Consider the following 20,099-nt stretch of genomic DNA (forward strand, 5'->3'; position numbering starts at 1 on the left):
GGCCTGAATGGAGTATTTCTCATCACACACACACACACACACACACACACACACACACACACACACACACACACACACACACTATCGCTGAAATGAATCCTGACACCAGGACCAACGGCGTGTAAACTCTTCATGTATGACAGTTTTATTTACCTAAAACCAAAGTTCATGTGTACAATCATCTCGGAAAATAAAGTACAGCAGTTTGGCAGAAATGAAATAAGAAATGCCAGTGGAGGGACAACCCGCCGTCCTCACGGTGGGACGTGAGCGCCGCTGCACAGCCGCCCCGGACACGGCAACGTCTGCTCCACACGCGACGCACATCTCGGTGCAAAGCAAAAAAAAGGCTGTTTGGTTTTTAAATATTCCATAAAAGTATTTCCTTAGGAAAGATGAACTGTTTTTTTGAGCTTATTTAACATTTGTACTATCTGACGAATGTCTATTCTATTTACCAACACTATACATCGTCTATTACACAAGTCTGGTAAAACAGATGGCCGAGTCGTTGGACATGCACAATGCAATATTGTACAAGTTACTGTACACGGTACTAAGCTCTTTGTCTAAAAAGATGGCATGATAACTGTGTCATCTAAGGCTCTTCATGCAGGAGGATGGGGGGGGTCTGATGATGGGGGATTGGCTAGTTTTTAATCAGACATTTATTTATGGCTAGTCTAAAAGTGATGTATGAACTTCATGAGCCTCTGTCTTCATATTACTTTACTGACATGCAGCTCTTGAAAGATATGCTGCCCAGAACACACATGCACAACACAAAAATAAAACCAAAGTTTCTGCAAGGAAGTTAGAGTGGAGGTGGGCTCACCCGGCCTTTGCTGCAAAGAAAGAAGAAGAAGAAGAAGAGGAGGAAGAAGAGGAAGAATCAAATCAGTGGACACAGGCCAAAGTAAAAACACATCAGAGCAGCAAATCATTTAAATCCAACGATACTTATTTTAATAAAAAGAGCAAATATATTAAGGCCATGCTATGGGCAAGCAGAAGATTAGATCAAAAGACAAACGCAAATAAAAAGACATGTATAAATAAAGAGACAACACCACCATGTCCTGTAATGGTGTCGGGGCACTTAAATGTCAGTGTCTTTGCCAAAAGGCTCCTATTTCTACTCAGTGTGGACCTGGCACTTGGTGACATTGAAGGCATTTTATTTATTTTTTTTCAAACAAGCTCAAACTCCTTAACTTTTCCTCCTGTTGTACCATTTAAAAGAATAAAACCGATAGTCCTATCAGAACATACGAGGAGCCGTCGTTGCCGTCTTTCACACGAGCAACGACGGCGACGACGACGCTGCTGCGACTTCAAGCACACAAAAGATGAGCGAGCGCTGGCTGGCATGCAGGGAGAGGTGTACTCACTCTGCAGGTAAACGGTGGAAGGCATTGGAAGAAACAACAGTTAGATGGAAAGCTACAAAAACCTCAACGCACACAGTGGCCTGGTGTTATTGGAGCAGGCATGCAGAAAGGCTTAGACCAGGCTTAAGTAAACTAGTGTAAATGTACGGAGCATTTCGACAGCAACAACAACAACAACAAAAATCTATACAGAGATTCTACTTTGTGTGTATGTACAGATATACAGACTCTTCCAATGACCGGTCATCCATATTGTGCTCAGTTGATAAGACTAACAGCTTCTTGGTGCCTTTTTACATGTTCAAGTACAGTATGTGCACATTATACATACATTATAAAGAGAACTGTAATTAAGATGCAAAATTAAGACCGACAGTTGAGACAGAATCTAAAAAATAAAACCCTTATAAAATCAAGAAAAGTGTGTTTTCTTCAAGTAAACAAATTTAACACAAAATTGCTCTGAATCAATCTGGTGACACCTCTCTGTCCTCGCTTCCCTCCAGCAACAGAGACAAGAGAAACACACTTTACATTAGAGTGTGTGTGTGTGTGTGTGTGTGTGTGTGTGTGTGTGTGTGTGTGTGTGTGTGTGTGTGTGGGCTTCGGCTCTACTGCAAGACAAGTCGACGCTTACCTCAACACTTCCACTGATAACCTATGAAATGGTTGTTAAGACAAATGGGTAGTAGTAATAATAATAATAATCATATTAACAGCATTGAGGTAGCTGTGCTCTGCCTAACGCAGAAAAAAGAATGAATGACGACGCATGGAGCTCAGAAGTGACCACAGAGGTTCATGCCGGGGCAAATATATTCAAGTCTTTGCCCCCAAAATTTGTATTTTACTTCCTTAGAATTACATCCATTCACACCCAGCATTCTCGTCCCACAGCCCCTCCCAAAAATTACAAAATATTAATTATCATAAAATAGTGTAAATTCTCTGTACAGCTCGAACACAGCTCCGACACGGTGGGCATCCCTAACTGTTCAAAACGAGATCAAAAGAGAGGAAAAGCGTGATGTAAAATAAAACACATGGACATAAAGTTGGTCAAAGTCATCCCCCCCCCTCCCCCCCCCCCTCAAGTGTTGACTGTAAGTTGTTCCAGGTTAATGTAACTGCGTTAGATGTGTGTGTTAATGTCCACTTCACACTGGTGCACAGGGAGGGTGGTGGAGTGGAGTCAGTCAGGGCCACAGCATGGCGGACACGTTAGTGTCGGTGCTGTAGATCCACAGCACCAGGGGCAGGGAGACGGCCACGAAGGGCCAGGAGATGCCCTCGGCACATGCAGACAGAGAGCGGCCTTTGCTGGCCGGCTTCTCCAGCTGATTACCAAAGTCCAAGTAGTTCCTGGCCACGAACTTTAGCAGCTCGTCCAGCAGGATGACGGGCAGGGAGATCTTCAGCACCATCATCCACTGGGTCAAATCCAGAGGGGTGATCTGGAAGATGACCTGGGAGAGAGCGCCACAACATTCCTCATGTTACATCACGGCAAAACACAGCATTTGTTGTTCTCTCTCTGTGACCCATCTAAAAGGCAGCTATCTAACGGATCAGCTTGCATTGCATGTCTGTAGTGAAAGCCATACAGACACATAACTGCTGAAACTCAACCCGTGTCCTGCAGCGGCTGACTGGACCATCGTGTTTTTAAATGACAGCGCCAACAAGTCATCACTGAATTAACGGGCTTTGTAAAACTCACAGGCAGAGGTTCCACATAGAGGATGAGGAAGTGGAGGGACATGGAGAGGCAGATGGCCCCCAAGAGCCAAACGTTTTCCCAGGGAGGCATCCGCAGGAGAGACTGGTTCTCCGACAGACTGGGCCGAAGAGAAGACACAGATTCATTCATTAACACGGGTTGTCCTTCCTTCCTTCTCGGAGTGGTCCTCAGATGAGAGCTTCAATGTCACGGAGAGAAACAGTTTACCTGTTCAGAGCGTTGCACATCTCGATGGTGACGAGCACGGACAGGGCCATGGTCATCGGGTAGGGCGACTCAAACACGTGGCAGTCCAGGCCGTCAAAGTCCGGGTTGTCTGGGGCGCACTGGAGGAAGTGGCTCTGCGGGGAGGAAGAGGCGGAGGAGTGAGGGGGGAGGAAACGAGGGGAGCTGAAGGATGAGCACTCAGACAGGCCGACTTACCAGCTGGTACAGAGTGATCTGAGGTCCATCTTCAGAGACGGTAAACCACCAGGCAGCAGCTCCCACTGTGGCTGCACCCACATAGCCTGAGGGGGCAAACACAGCAAACACAAATGACTAAAGTGCATGAGGGGAAATCAAACAAAAACCCATTATCCTTCCATTATCAACTTACATCCGATGGCCAGGTATCTGAAGAAGAGCCAGCCAGAGATGAGGGGCTCCTTGGCATTACGAGGAGGCTTCTCCATGATGTCCAGGTCGGGGGGGTTGAAGCCCAGGGCGGTGGCCGGGAGCCCATCGGTCACCAGGTTGACCCAGAGCAGCTGGACCGGGATCAGAGCCTCAGGGAAGCCCAGCGCCGCGGTGAGGAAGATGCTGTCAGGAGAAATGACTCCAGTCAGCAAACTCTACCGACACGCTGAACGGAAATACAAGCTGCTGACGGGGGACTCACCAGACCACCTCCCCAACGTTGGATGAGATCAGGTATCTGATGAACTGCTTCATGTTGTTGTAAATGGCTCTTCCTTCTTCAACGGCGGCCACGATGGAGGAAAAGTTGTCATCGGCGAGGACCATCTCAGAGGCTGACTTGGCCACGGCAGTGCCAGAGCCCATGGCGATGCCGATCTCTGCCTTCTTCAAGGCCGGGGCATCGTTCACTCCATCGCCCGTCTGCGGAGGAACAATTCGGAGGAGTAATTAGCAACACAAGCAAATAAAAAAAAAATCACAACCAAGACGGATCGGACCACGTTTCCGTCTTTTCCAGAGATGGAATTAAGACCAACTTCACAACCAAGTTAAAGAAACAAAACACTTGTGAAACACTAATGATCAGCAGGAAACATTGCAGGATTCATACCATAGCGGTGATCTCGTCGAATCCTTGCAGGAACTCGATGATCTTGGACTTGTGGGACGGCTCGACGCGGGCGAAGCAGCGGCCGTGAGTCACGGCCTCGCGCTGATCGTGGAGCGACAGCTCGTCAAACTCTCGCCCGGTGAAGGCCATGCGGTCAACATCATCCTCCTCGCTCAGGATGCCGATGCGGCGGCAGATGGCCACGGCTGTGCCCTTGTTGTCTCCCGTGATCATGATGACGCGGATGCCGGCCTGGCGGCACAGCTTGATGGAGGCGGCCACCTCCTGCCTGGGAGGGTCCAGCATGCCGACGCAGCCGACGAAGGTCAGGTCGCACTGGACGCGGAGAGATGAGAGTGAATGTTTGCTTCTCAGGAAAACATCCAAACAACCGTACAAGAAGCTAGATAAAAGCAACTGACCTCGTACGACACGAATTTGGTGGAGTCTGACAGAATCATGTCCTCCATCTTGGGCGGGGTGTCTCGTGTGGCCAGAGCCAGGCACCTAAGGGTGTCCCGTCCTGTCCCGTAATCACGGATCACAGACAGGATCTTTTCCTTGATGCTTTTGGTGAGGGGAACTTTGTTGTTACCAACTCTGACGTGAGTGCACCTATCAATAACGCCCTCCGGGGCCCCCTGTTGGTAGAGCAGAGGAATACAATATTCACAACACGGTAGAAGACATCAAAAGAGAAACCATCCAAAGGTCCTCCTTTCTTTCAGTGTACCTTGATAAACATCTTGCCCATGGAAGAGCGAGACTTGTTGGGGGTGCAGTAGACGGACATGGACTTCCTGTCTCTGGAGAACTCCAGGGTGACGTCCTTCTTCATCAGCTGCTTGATCACCTGCTCGGTTAAACAGGACACAGAGAGTGAGCAAAAAGCTGCGGAGCGGCAGCGGTGGAAACCTGCAGCGTGTGCAGGCGAGCGGGCCGGCGTCACTCACAGAGTTGCAGGCGTTGGCTCGGTCGATCTTGGACAGGTTGTTGACTTCGGTGTCGAAAACGTTCATCTTCTCCACCAAACAGGTGAGCGCGGTCTCCGTGGCTTCCCCGACCTTCTCGTACACACCCTTCACCTGACGCATCACAAGCATCCACGTTAACACGTTTACCTTCAACACCGGTGGATCGATTTTAAGTTCGCACATAGAGCGGTGTATGAATGTATGTAGAAGTATATGTTGTTGTTGTTGTTATTATTATTATTATTATATGTGTAGATGTAGGTTGTGTGTTCAGACCTCGTTGAAGTCCAGGGAGGAGTCGTTGCACAGGGCACAGATGGTAGCCAGTTCCACCAGGGCGTCATACTGGGAGGATTTCACTTGTTTACCATCCTGGTACCTGAGGGTGAAGTCAGAAGTGTTAACCTGTGCATTACAGTTCATATAACAACAACGTTCTATATTTTTAAAAACCCATCTTTAACCTATGACTAAAGTCAATCAATGAGATATTTCAGCTTTCCCCTCAGGTGTGTTAGTTAGGAGTCAGCTGTGAAGTACTCACACTTCTCCCTCTGGTGCGTAGGTAGAACCTGTGATGGTGAACTCTGACAGAGCACAGCTGTCACCATCGGCTTTGTTGATAATGAACATCTGGAGGACAAGAGAGCAGGTGGGATGAAAGCAAAATGTGAGTTTTTCAAACAGACTCCATTTCATTTAGCCAGCGGTTTCAGTTCCTCCACTGACGCAGCAGGGGGCAGCAGAAACCACAGAACTGTCAGGCGGACCCAAGGAGCGAGATCTCTTTTTTAGACATTAGATCGGCCTGCGGTGTTACAGAGTGTGTTTGTGTGGTGTGAGGGCCGGGCGAGGCGGCCCGCTGCCTAACGGGAGAAAAGGGTGCTTTCTATCTCTCCATGAAGTAAACAGAAGAGATCGCCAGAGAGCGAGTAAAGACGAGACGCTGAGCTCAGAAGGAAGAAGCCGCAGTGCAAGACGCTGTCACACACACACACACACACACACACACACACACACACACACACACACACACACACACACACACACACACACACACACACACACCCTAACATTGCCGATGACAATCAGTCAAGCCTTCCTCAAACGTCTGCTGCCGTTTGTCGCTGATGATTTGACAAATGGTTAGCGTTCCAATACACAGTGTGTGAAATGCAGCATGCCAGATTTGCAGAACACAACACTATTCTGACCCACAATCCAGACACATAAGCAGGAGGGTCAAGGTCCAATGTTATGATGAAGTAATGTGTCCCATTTGAATGCATACTGAATGTTTATTTTACAAAACTTCTTCAGGCCTGAAAATTGCCATTTTTAATTACTTTTCCAGGTTTTCCAAGACCGTACGAACCCTGATCACTAGAACACTGAAAGCTGCAGTAATTGCACAATCACAAGGCTATTAATCATGGCTGGTACAACATGTGGCCCAAACAATACAGAGGCATAAACAACGGTTTGATTAAAAAAAACTGTAAATTAACGGCAAAGTCTCATTCAGGCTGTGCCAAAGCGCTGCGGAATCACTGACCAGGCAACGAAAGAGGATCACACTTCAATAAATCACAACGTGTCTTAATGTGGGGCCAAGTAGTGCTGGGGTGCCACTCACACACTCACACACACACACTCACACACTCACAGAAAGAGAAAGAGAAAGGAACTACAGGCAGCTTGGTGATGCAAGGTCAGTTATGCAACAGGAGAGCTGCAAGTCATCCAACGGCTCAGTGTAGATCAGAGGAGCGGCTGACGGTGTGTCGTCTTCTTGTACAAGATCCCGGATACCTGATCACAGGAACACGTCACGCTCCCTATTAGCATGCTAGCTGACAAACGTGTTGAAAGTGACTCATGCCGCTCCTCTAACTGCCGTCACCTCAATCAAACACCAGGCAACCAACAAAGACGACGAAGCACCGAACTGAATAAACTACCCAGCAGTGTGTGTGTGTGTGTGTGTGTGTGTGTGTGTGTGTGTGTGAGACGCACTCTGCAGACGGACATCTGGTTGGTGGTCAGGGTTCCCGTCTTGTCGGAGCAGATGACAGAGGTGCAGCCCAGGGTCTCCACGGACGGCAGGCTGCGGACGATGGCGTTCTTCTTGGCCATGCGGCGGGTGCCCAGGGCCAGGCAGGTGGTGATGACGGCAGGGAGACCCTCGGGGATGGCGGCCACGGCCAGCGCCACGGCGATCTTGAAGTAGTAGACGGCCCCGCGGATCCAGGAGCCCCCGTGGACGGGGTCGTTGAAGTGGCCGATGTTGATGATCCACACGGCGATGCAGATGAGGGAGATGACCTTAGACAGCTGCTCGCCGAACTCGTCCAGCTTCTGCTGCAGCGGCGTCTTCTCCTGCTCGGTGGCCGCCATCTCGTCGCGGATCTTACCGATCTCCGTGTTGATGCCAGAGGCCACGACCACTCCCACGGCCTTCCCAGCTGCAATGTTAGTACCCTGAAATGACAACAAGGACCACGCGTCGGCTCGACTACATCAGATATCAACTCAACATCTCGACGCAAGTTTCTCTTAACAGAAACCAAACAAACACAAAGTGGAAGCAGATCAACAGGAAGCGTGATAACGAAGAGTTGCGCTTACAGAGAAGAGCATGTTCTTCTTGTCCTGATTGACAGCGCGAGGGTCCGGCACAGGGTCGGTGTGTTTGATGACGGAGACGGATTCACCTACAAACACAACAGAAGGATCAGTTTGTCTCTGCAAATCATCTAGACAGAGAGCTCATTCACGTCGCCTCCCTGATCGTTTACGCGCTCATCAGTGTTTCAGTTCAGAAGCAAACGAGTCATGATGCATCTCTGGACTCATTCTGCAGCCGGCTCAATGGTTTCATTCACGCTCTTCAAAAGAAGGTGGAGCATTGATCCATTTATCTCGGATGACCTTTGCGTGTCAGCGGAGAGCTAAAACATAATTATAAAAGCTAAAACATAAGTACAACATGAAAGCCTACTGTAGCCTCCAATGAAACAGCTGACTGAACTCTATTATCAAAAGCAGGAAATAAGATGTGGCCACATGTGAAAACAAATTCAACTGATAGATGACTTGAGGGGCTGGCTGGTAATAGTTAAGTCTTTGGATGAAAATGTAACTTTCTATTTATGAAGGTTTAAATGTGTGCAGTGAAATGCAGGATAACAGGCTTGATGCGGTGCTACAATTATTAGTTAGCAATAAACTAACATAAGAACACATACAGGGCAAAAATTTTAAAGATAGAAGATGATATACAATATGTAATGAAATCAATAACATTTGAAGCAGATTTAGATTTAATGTTATCAGGAGAATGTTATCAGCAAACATGTCTTACCGGTCAGAATGGACTGGTCCACCCTCAGAGTCGTTGATTTGATTGAACAGATGCGGATGTCAGCAGGAACCTTGTCTCCAACTACAACCAGAAACATCCAGGAGCAGAGAGAACGCACAAAAACACACTAAAGCATGAGGAGCATACGCAGACAGAAACATGATTTAGTTTCTTAAGGCTCATATCAAATTGTAATGGCATCATATATGATGGCTCATTGTTGCATGAATAGCACTCCACTAAACCCATACACTCCTGGTCTAATATGTGTGTGTGTGTGTGTGTGTGTGTGTGTGTGTGTGTGTGTGTGTGTGTGTGTGTACGCTGAACGAAGATTCAACAGATGAGCTGTTGTCGGTTTCCTGCAGGCAGTAGCTCAGCGTTAGCGTAAACTAAACTGATGCTCATTACCGGCAGGTTGCTGTGCCACCAAGCAGCGGAGCAGTGTTGCCATCGCTGCAGGGGAAGAGACGGAGAGCCGAAGAAAGAGGAGGAAATGAAGGACCTGCGAGCCATAAAAGGCCCGTCTCAAAGGAAAAGGCCAATTTGGGAACATTGGAATTGCGGTGACCCAGTTCAGCTTCCTAATGGTACATAAAGGCAATGGAAACTAGGGAAATGGCTCAGGCTATGGCACAGTTCTGTGGGCGTAGTCTGCATATAGGCCCCACTTAGTTCAAAATGCTAATTATGTCAGATTGTTACAAAAAACTCCATGTCTCATTAGAGTGAGAAACCAGGAGCCCACAGCAGCCTGCCAAATATCTACGGTCCTGTTCAGTTCATGCTTCAGTTCCCATGAAGATGATTCTGCACGCGCACATTAAAAGAGGACCAAATCAAGACGAAGAGACTCGGTCAATTCATCGGCGGGTTGCAGGCAAACCCGATCGGCCAAGATGTTCGACCCACTCGTAATACATCTCTACGGGCGAGCGAGACGTAAACCCGCTCACACTCACACACTCACAGAGGACGCCAGTCAAGTAGAGCCAAGACAATAGAAATAGAATAAGACAAAGCTAAAGTGAAAACCCAAACCGTTGCACAGTAAAGAGATTTCGCTAAATGCACCAAAATCCAGATTACCATCTGAGGGAGACGCGTATTGTAATCCAAAACCTCTCATGACCTTTAGGGCAGGGAGGGGGAACATAGCAACGGGACAACAATGCACGCGGCCAAAAATGGAAAAAGCATTTCAATATGTTCCCCGATGTGCTGATCAGGTTTAAATGTGCCCATATAATGGCAGCTGAAGCTGGACGATGGTCAACTGATTAGATGTCCCGAAAGCGGAGCCAGGAACTCTCCGACCCGTCAGCGGACATCGACAGCTTTTCTGAGAAGCACTGAAATGCATCTTTAAACCACCTGAACCTGGAACAACGGACGCAATGGAAGCCTCACTTCTGAGTAAAAAGGTCACGCTACCGGGCTGGTAGATAGACGCTGCGCCGCCGGCTAGCGGTGAGTTCACCCTACGGACTGAGACTGCAGCTAACTCCCTGACGGTAAACACCAATCACCTTGATGCAGCCCATCTTCCTGGAAGAGATTAAAGAGATTACCAACAAACTTTTCCATAGAAGCAGAACAGCCTTACAATCACATGGTTGTGCAACACTTCCTGTGCAAAGTCATCGTTTTGAAAATATACCGACTGCAGCCGGTAGTTCCCATGAAATATGAAATATGCAGCATGATGACAATCATCCTTGAAAGAAACCAGCGCCTGAGTTTGAGGCGGTGCCGCTGTGAAGCACCGTGTTAAACTGCAGACCTGCTCTGATGGAGTGTGTGTGTATATCATCCGTCATCTAGTCTCAACATCCTACTTGGTAGCAGTCCAAGTCGCTCCTCAGGCATGACCGCATTTTCACCTTTGTGCTTGCCAACGGGTCCCAGAGTCCACAACTTCCAGAGTGACAAAAGCTGAGACTTTGCCGGTGACACATCGCACCCGGCGGGACTCCTCCAGGTGCCGTTTGAAGAACAGACCTTTCGACAGCGGGGCGGGGCAGCGGCTGAACCGAAGTGCTTCGCTGTGACTGGCACCTGCCTGCGCCGTGTGTTGGCGGACGACACGTGGTTCTGCAGGCAAACCGTCCTCGGGGTCAGCCGGGAGGCCGCATGTGCCGATGGCAGCCGAACAAAAGGCCGACCTGCTGTCTGGCTGAGTGGGCCATTTCAGAACCGTCAACAGGTGAAAGCGTCCGGCGACTTTCCATCACAGCTCTCACCGATTAACTCACCAGCCACATTTACATGTGCACAATTATGCAAATACTTCATCCAGATGGATGCGTTATCAAAAAACATAATAATGTATGTAATAATAACGTTTCACTCTTTATCTGCTCAACGGAGATGTTCCTTTCTCACCTTTGGCAGCCAGGTGCACTAGAGAGACTGTGTGACCATGACTCAGCACAGGAAGGTTGTTGCATGGTTTACATGGGTGCTACACTGTACTGCAGTGCATTATGGTGAGCATGTAAAGGTGGACACTACAGAAAAATAGCTATTTCATCAGCAAACAGCAGAGTAAGTGATGCTGAGCTAGCAGTGGCCGGTAGGAGACGCAAACGTCGTCAGGTGACTCGGGAGTTGATCCTCACCTCTGACCTCAGCGTCTCCTCTTCACTCTCTCTGCTTCACTTTGCTCGTTCGTTATGAATCTTAAGCGGCAGCGGGGCAACCGTTTCTGTTGCCATAGTGACGGAACTTATCCCAGCGCTGGGAACATTTTAGTGCTCCCTTCCCGTTAGCCGGGACAAAATGAAATCCATGTCAAGATCAACCGCTCCACTAATACATTTCACAAGGTATTGAGAGAGCAGAGCATCTATGAGCAGACTGAATGCAGCTCAACACAGCTTGTCCTGGCAGCTCTGTCAGACGCTGACATGTTCATGTGAAACCAGGATCAGGTTAAGTATAGACTGTTTTCTCTGCTAACAGCAGGTCAAAAGGGTGGATTCTCCTCATGTCTTAAAGTCAACACGTTCAGCGGTCGCCCCTCATTAAAGCCTCACCGGGGGTTAAAGTCTGACCTCTCACTATCCCATCTTTAACCACACAGCATAGCATGGAGTCCCAGCAGTCAGTACGGTGTGACTTACGGTTAATACAATCTGTTAAAAAGACTAGAAGCCAGCTTTAATAACGGAGAATTACTGGCGCAAAAAAGGTGATACTTTCAGATTCATGTACCGATAACACCGAGCGTTTTGATCAATGTGTTCACAGGCATAGTTTACACAGAGCCTCACATGAATACTTCACTAAGCTGTGCGCCTGGCGAAAACCTCTGAGCCCTTCTGCAGGACTTCACCACGAATACAGAAAGCCAGCCCTCCTGGTCGGCAAGATGAGACCGCTTTCTTTTCAGTCTCGCTGACAAGTCGGGAACGTTTGCCAAAAGCGTCCCTCTGTGACAATGGACGCTTGCCAGACCACGTTAAATGTCACATCACTATCCATGGTGTCTGGAATCCGTGCGCGGGGCGAGGGGTGCTGACGGGCAGGGTCGCTGTGCATCGAGCACGGTGGGGGTGGGACGGCTATCTGCGAAGCGCTTCCCTATAAGGTCATCTCTCTCTCAAGCACAATAGGAGGAGATGAAAGCCCCCCCCCCCATACTGCTGCCCACATGAGCCCCCGTCTCTACCAGGCACCACAACTTCACAGGCAGCAGAGAACAAACCAGCTGAGTTCTGCTGCTCAGAGGAAAAGGCCAACAGCCAAAATTCGCAAGCCCTCAACACCAAACTGCAAACTGGCAACAGACAGTGTGTGCCGGGTTATAAAGAGGGCTGAAATCCACAGGAAGGAGCAAGTGAGCTCCACGCGTTACCATCAGCTAACGCTAGTGAAGTGGGGCATGGCGATCCTGCATCACATTTGAGCTGTTGGCACTAGTTTTCCATGTATGTACCACGGCGAACATTGATGTCAGAGGACTAAACAGGACAGCAGACTGGACAGGGACAACCGGCAATTAATCTAGCCAAGAGAAAAGTCTAAGAAATGCATCACACACACACACACACACACACACACACACACACACACACACACACACACACACACACACACACACACACACACACACACACACACACACACACCCTAACATTGCTGATGACAATCAGTCAAGCCTTCCTCAAACGTCTGCGGTAAACTCGTTTCAGTCGGCGTGTGACTGACGAGCGATGAGGCAGCGTTTAAAACCCACAGCAGCGCCCCGACAACAGAGCGCCCGCACCGATTGGCTGCAGCCGGCGTCCCGTTCTTCTCGCAGAGGGCTCGTCTCCGTGTCCTCTACCTCAGCCCAGAAGACACGCAGCCGGCATCTGCGTCATCGCGCTCCTCCTCCGCATGGCAGGGGTCACTTTGGCGCTTCAGCGAGATATTATGCAGGAAAATATAAAAGAAAAGGGAGCCTGACAGGAACCTTTGTAAAAAGATAGCTGGAGGATTTGGGAAGTACGCTAAGCTGATGAGCTTCTTCTGACTGCAGGATAAAACATCCGGTCTTGCCGCCTGCTGGGCTGCATTTTTTTGAGAAAGCCCCAAGCTGCTGACAACAAAGCCTCCAGCTTCCCTCATCGAGTGTTCAAATAACCAGGTCTCTTCTATGCAAGAGGGAGCCGTCTGACTCAGAGTTCTCTTTTAAACCGAAGCCAAATAATTAAGCTTTCTACACTCTGCTTCACATAATCAAAAATGGCATAATTAGCACCGTCAACCTAAACCAAATTATACGCAGCGCGCGCCGTATGACACCGGATGAATTATACATTTTAACTCCCAGCGCAGTCCTTCTCCATTTGTCCTTTCCAAGGTTACCCAGGAGTCCCGCCGAACACTGTACCGCGTCACTCGCTGTAGCAATGCTCCCCAGAGCCGGACGGGTGGGGCGCGCACAGGGTGGGACCAGACACCTGTCATCTTCACGACTGTCACTGCCTCTATAAATACAGCATTCCAAAATCTAAACGGCCTATGACGGCTAAAAATACAACCTGCCGCTATGCTCAGAAAAAGCTACGGGTTAAACAGAGTATCAAGATAAGACTGGCGCTTTAAGGACATCAGCATTCCACAGCACATCCGTCTGATCATCCCTCTGCAGAACTGTATATACAGTATGTATACTGTGTGTGTGTGTGTGTGTGTGTGTGTGTGTGTGTGTGTGTGTGTGTGTGTGTGTGTGTGTGTGTGTGTGTGTGTGCCGCGGGGGGAAACAGCACTCAAAGCTTTACATCCTGAGGATTTCTGCTGCTGAAATACGCTGACTGGAACTCAGCAGCATGAATCACTGCATGCTGCATGAGTCGGGACGAGCTGTGAGGATGCATAGGACGGCGTTACGAGAGCGAGCGCAAAGTGTGTGTGTGTGTGCGTGTGTGTGTGTGTGCGTGTGTGTGTGTGAGAAAAGTGGGCCTTGATAGCATACATGCTCAGCCCTTTGAGACAATGGGTTAATAAGAGCATCTCAAAATACATCACTCTTGCAGGGTGAGTCACCTCTGCAGTGGCACATGGGGATGGGGATGGGAGAGGAGGGGGGGGGTTCAACTCAAGCTTGTGCTAAATGTGATCCATGTCCATACGTGGACTGATTCGATCTGTAGGCTTCACCCGAAGGCAGAGCCGGACAGCAGCATCACATTCAAAACACACATCTCTTCTTTAATCTTTAAAAAAGCAACATGTGGAAGAAGAGAAGTCTTTCACGGGGAAACAGTATATTGATGGAAGCTGCAGAGGCGTTAAATTGACTTTCAAGGTTCATGTGGCGTTGCCTCCTGGCTGGATATCTGATGCTCTAGTCTGAGCGACGCATACAACCGTACACGACAACGATCGCAGCAACAACGCCGCGCGCTTTTTAAAATCAGCCTACCGGCGATCTCCACGATGTCCCCGGGCACGATGTCTCTGGCCTTGATCCTCTGCACGGTCTTCCTGTCCTGCCGGTACACTTTCCCCATCTCAGGCTCGTACTCCTTCAGCGCCTCTATGGCATCCTCGGCATTACGTTCCTGTCGGGGAGGAAAGGAGAGTCGGTGTTCCTCTTAGCTCAGACGTACATGTCGTTGGCTCTGCTGGACTACAGTTCCCTTTAAGGAGGCTCTGGGTTTTATATGCTGGATGTGTATTTTCATCAGGTTTTGGTTGGAGACATCTAGGTTGTTCACATTGTTTAAATAAATTGATCTGAAGTTTAATTAAGTGTCGTGAACATTCTATAATCATATGCCAAGAATTAAATCTTATGCAATCCAAATACAAAAGTCTTTCTGTTGAAAGTGCATCAGAGAGGTGCAGGTGCTGCGGTTCAGATAGTGTTACATTGGATGAAGGATCAGCTGGATGAAGGTAGGATACTTTAGCAGGCTGTGGTACTGGATTACATTGGATTACAGTGGAGTACCTAACATCAGTAGTTCTCTTTACATGTTGATACAACCTCCAATGGGATTGTGTTTTTTCCACAGCACCCTGTACGGTTCCATTTACAAGCTTTCAACACCATACTAACGTTAACTTGTGCATTCATTTACAAACGGGCATTGAAATGAACTGCATGTGTTTAAATGCTGGATCATCATGAAATCAATGAAGCTAGGTTTCAAAAGCTGGAAACATGAACAACTATTGTAGATTAAAGTCATCATTCCGCTGCAGAATGAAATGTGATTCCCTTCAACAACATGCATTAGATTTGGACAATGAAAGTAGAACATTCAATTCACTAATCTCCAGACCTATTCCCCAGAGACAGAGGAGCTGCAGAGCGATACAAACACAGCGTTGAAGCGTCTCACCTGCCACACACCGACGATGGCGTTGGCTATGAGAATGAGCAAAATGACAAAAGGCTCCACGAAGGCTGTGATGGTTTCCTCTCCCTCCTCGAACCAGGCCAGGACCTGAACACAGTTTGAGAAACACGTCAATATTCATGAAATAAAATGTCATTTCACACAACAGGAATTCTATAACAACGATTAGAGGAAGGGAACAGAGCAGAAGAAATCCTGAAGAATCTCCTCTCTGTGGATGAATACGTCACAGAGTGATCCTTTAAATGAACTGGACTGGACTTCAGTGTTTCATTCCAATAATAACAATAACAATAATAATAATAATAATAATAATAATAATAATAATAATAATAGGGTTTAGCTATTTGTTAGTGGCCAGAAGCTTGACATCAAAGACAGAGATTGTTATTAGCTGAGGACCATCCCAAACATTCTTTACATAAAGCTTCATGAACTGAGAGGAACCTAAATGTTCTGAACTTTAGTCTGCTAGCAGTGCAAGACAGCTGTAGCAACTATAACAACACATCGATCCCAATACATCAGAGCCTCTTACTGCCAGATGTTCTGACCTGGAGTCTCATTTAGCTTGTTGTTCCTGAGACTCCGTGAGTCTGAAGTAGTTAATGTAACATAATGTAATGAAGCAGTCGACCTCCGTGAGACCTAAGTATCTGGCTGTGGCAGATGCCAAAGACATTAAATGGCATAACTCAAAATGACAAGTGTAACTCTTAATCGCACTTTAATACAGAAGCGCGCCGCTCAATAGAGCTCTACTCAGATCACACAGAAGCCCCAAAGTTAAACTGGTGTTTAACACAGATGTACTCATGAGTTTATGAAAAGAAATCTGCAAAACAACGAACAAGATGACCAATTAGTGAAAACACGCCGTGAAAGAACACAAGTTGTGAGACGACGACACAGACCGGACATCGCCGGGGTAGTGAGCTGTCAATCACTGTGTAGCCCCGCCCTAAAGCCTACCCTGCTTCATCACCCACTTTACTCTGAATGAACGTCATGCTGTAGTGAAGAAGACTGTAAACTAGAGATTGAGACCATAAACTCATGTTTACAATGTTTACTGAGGGAATAAATCAAGAGAGAAGTAGAGTCATTTTAGACTAGACTTCTATACAACCAGAGGAGTCGCCCCCTGCTGGACATTAGAGAGAATGCATTAAGGAGCTTCTACACTGACCTCACTTCTCAGACTCGGCAAGAGACCGATTCATATCTCTGCTTGATGAAGATTAAACATCAAAATAGTTTGTTTTTATTTGTCGATCAAACTAATCGACTTCTTGTTTCAACCGTATTACATATGCAAACAATATACGTTAACGATCGTGGGTAAAAACCACGCGTAGCGCCCTCAACACCAACGTGAATTAAGTTTGACGAAAAGCTTATACAGAAACCAAACGGTTCTGATTTGAATTAGCGTTCAAACTGGATACTCATCAAAGTACGGCTAGGGTTCATTTGATGTTGAGGGTGGTGTGTGAGTCTGATAAGAGCCCTCCCACTGAGGGGCGAGGGCCCAAATTTGGTCTTGAGTGGTGCTCTGTTCCCCCGTCAGACAGCAGCCACTGACACCTCTGTATCACCTGACCGGACTCGGCATGCCGTGCCGTTAATCTACTGTGCTGGAGAGTCAAAGGAGGGGAAAAGTGTAATATTGCAGAAATGAATTGTGCATTTTAATCCTTCACAGAACAAAATAACAACATGCTTATTTGAGGGTTGTTTTTTGTGTTTTTTCAACTTAAATTTGGTGAAACTAACTTCGCAAAAATAAATATTGGATGTACATGAATCCTCGTCTTCACAACAATAAAAAGTACTACTACTACTACTGCTACATGTAAATGTACGTTTGGTTTAGCTTCAGAAGGCGCTTTGACGCGTGCTGATGATGCCATCTCATAAGGGCCACTATTAAACATGTATCTGTGCAGCAGTCAGAGTCAGAGGCCCGAGGGAGGCCGGGGTAAGTCATTACACAGCCGTCATGCTTGACGACTCAAATGTCTTACTCGGCACATGGTGATGGCAACTCAATGCCGCTGCTGCTGTTGTCACCATTCCTCAGATGGGTCGCTGCAGCCTTCTCAGCTGTTTAGCTTCCTAATGTGCGAGTGTAACCCCAGCCGGGTTAAACAAGCCGAAGACGTTCACACTTCGGCACCATGCACGGCGTAAATCACCCCCCCACCCCTGCCAGTCAACGCGCAGGGCTTAATAATAAACCCCGTCTACAATTTTGACTTCACATAAACACACTTGAGGTGGCGAGGGAGCAATATCTGTAGGAAGCGTTGACTCCTCCTTTTTAGATTCTCTCTCAACAGGTTGTAGAGTAACAGACGGGAGCAATAGTGGGAATCAGAAAACAACAAAAGAGCATTTCATCGAACCGTGCTAGAAAATGTGGTGAAATACTTACAAAAGATATACATGCGGCCAGCAGAAGAATACGAACAAGTAGATCTTCAAACTGTTCAAGGACGAGCTCCCACAAAGACTTCCCTGTGGAGAAGAGAGTTCAGAGAACAATCCATCACAGAATCGTGTTCCAAAACGACAGAACCAGAACCGGTGACAGCAGTGCTTACCTTCCTCCGCTGGTAGCTCTGTGTGTGTGTGTGTGTGTGTGTGTGTGTGTGTGTGTGTGTGTAGAGATGACAGTCAATCCAGGCGCCGCACAGCAAACAGACCAGAAAGAAAAGAAAAAGACAGTGAGTTGTGAATGAATACTTATTTTGTAAATAAAAAGAATTGACATTTGCAGAAATGCAGTTCCTGTTTGGTGATGGAACTTGTTCCACAAGGAGACCAGAGGTGAGCTGACTAGAAGAGCTGAATCTCAGACGTCTGGCTCTGAGCTCAAACAGTGGTTCCAGTTTCACTCAACATGTTGTTGATTTAGTCATCACACATCCTCTACAGGCACCTTAAACTCATCCATTTAAATCTGGATGAGTTTAGTGAGTCCGTTATGGATCTTTTTCATGTTCCTTACTGTTGTGTCATATATTCTGTTCTTACTGTAGTTACTTCTATCATTTCTATTTTTACCATGTAAAGTGTCTTTGAGTACCTTTTAAAGCGCTATACAAATACAATGTATTATTATTATTATTATTATTATTATTATTATTATTATTGTTACAAGATGGCAGATTTTGTATCAAACCCATATAATAAAGTAGTGACTGTTAAACAATGTGTTAATTCATTAAAACGAATAAGCAGGATTCCTATATTCTATATTCTCCAACAGTGGTATAGTCCACTCCCTTCACCTTTATTACACAATGGGAAGACAAACAATAGGAAAAGTCCACTCAATGTAAAGGTCAAAGTGATTTAAATGGGGGGGGGGGGGGGGTATACCCTCCATGACCTCCCGGGGTGATATTAATATAAAAACAGCTGTTTAAGGCTGGAACAGAAGAGATTAACTTGGCGGATAACGTTACTACACTGATCCTGAGGCCAGCAACAAAAAAAGAGGTCACTGTGGTCAACAAAGTCTCCACACTCCACAGCCACGGTCCACAATGTCACAGTGACAGTCGTGATTACAGTGCGTTACACGGAACCGACCCACACACTGTTACAATGTGTCCGATAACACGTGATTAATCTGCTCGTTCGCCGGAGACGGGAAACCCTCGAGGTCACAGGTGATGACGTCAGCCCGATCGCTTCGTGGAGCCGGTGGTAACACCAGCATGGTGGTGCTGCTGACTTTTACCCCATATCCTGCATACCGTGCTCACGCTGGCCATGTAACAATGACAAGACATTTTGCTTTTTTCACCTTTAGTTTAAACATGAGTCTCATTCACTACAGTGGAAGTGTGTCGTACCGTTTAGGCCCCATTTCTCCTTCAGCCGCTTCACCTCGTCCAGGGAAAGTCCTGTGCTCTCGTTGACGCAGAAATAACTATAAACTTCTTCCACACTCTTCGTGTGAGCGTTCTCCATGGCGGACAGACGGCTCCTTCCCACACAGCTTTACGCACGCACACTCACGCAAAAAAGAAACCCCACAGCCTTCACGTTTCCTCTTTGAAATCTGTCAACACTTCCTAATGAATCAGCCGAGGCGTGCAGTCACTCTCGGGATAGCTATCGTTAGCTATTCGCCGCGGTCTAACGCGTCCCCCTCTTTTACGCAGTTAAGATTTTCTTCACGCGGAAAAAAAAAAAAAATGTTGTGGTGAGCCAAAGTCCTGCTTCCTCTGTGCGGGTGAAGATCACTCTCCGCGTCCTCTTTTATCTCCGAAAATGGTGCGCAAGCGTCAGCGGCGGTGTGCGTCGCGTTGAGGACTGCATTCACCCGGTCCAGGTCCTCCGGTGTTACCGTGTCTCAGCGTGGCGCAGCTCTCTTGTGGCTCCGCGCGGTGCTGACAGTCTGTCTTTTTATCAAAGCGCCTCACTGCTGCCCCTCTTCGCTGCGCTGCATGTGGACTCATATCATT

General features: G+C 47.5%; 1 protein-coding gene across 2 annotated transcripts; it reads right to left on the reverse strand.

Annotated features, from left to right (window-relative positions):
- Window positions 1-122: 122 nt before the first annotated feature.
- On the reverse strand, window positions 123-20,099 carry atp2a2a (ATPase sarcoplasmic/endoplasmic reticulum Ca2+ transporting 2a). Of its 2 annotated transcripts, none has more exons than XM_068717470.1 (21): window positions 19,485-20,099; window positions 18,225-18,242; window positions 18,056-18,138; window positions 15,601-15,705; window positions 14,676-14,814; window positions 8,762-8,842; window positions 8,026-8,111; window positions 7,414-7,878; window positions 5,942-6,030; window positions 5,674-5,776; window positions 5,377-5,508; window positions 5,157-5,276; window positions 4,846-5,064; window positions 4,424-4,759; window positions 4,013-4,233; window positions 3,731-3,933; window positions 3,556-3,641; window positions 3,340-3,473; window positions 3,112-3,229; window positions 1,392-2,857; window positions 123-845 (listed from the first exon to the last, which is right to left on the reverse strand). In XM_068717470.1, exons 1-20 carry the CDS (start codon window positions 19,600-19,602, stop codon window positions 2,588-2,590), a joined length of 3,126 nt encoding a protein of 1,041 aa, XP_068573571.1. In that variant the 5' UTR covers window positions 19,603-20,099; the 3' UTR covers window positions 123-845; window positions 1,392-2,587. The 2 variants fall into 2 exon arrangements, with proteins under 2 accessions (XP_068573571.1, XP_068573572.1); XM_068717471.1 differs by having other exon boundaries at window positions 2,737-2,857; window positions 19,485-20,093.

This window comes from Cebidichthys violaceus, unplaced genomic scaffold, assembly GCF_023349555.1.
Source record: "Cebidichthys violaceus isolate CVI_PGR_0920_01 unplaced genomic scaffold, fCebVio1.0.p SCAF_210, whole genome shotgun sequence".
Classification (NCBI taxonomy): Eukaryota; Metazoa; Chordata; class Actinopteri; order Perciformes; family Stichaeidae; genus Cebidichthys; species Cebidichthys violaceus.

What these genes read in the sequence shown, in the direction of transcription:
- atp2a2a (XM_068717470.1), bottom strand. Translation starts at nt 19,602, where the DNA reads ATGGAGAACGCTCACACGAAGAGTGTGGAAGAAGTTTATAGTTATTTC. An exon ending in GGACATCGTGGAGATCGCCG is followed by an intron (nt 8,843 to 14,675) that starts GTAGGCTGATTT and finishes TTCTGGTTGTAG; the next exon opens with TTGGAGACAAGGTTCCTGCT. An exon ending in ACCAGATGTCCGTCTGCAGA is followed by an intron (nt 6,031 to 7,413) that starts GTGCGTCTCACA and finishes CTTGTCCTCCAG; the next exon opens with ATGTTCATTATCAACAAAGC.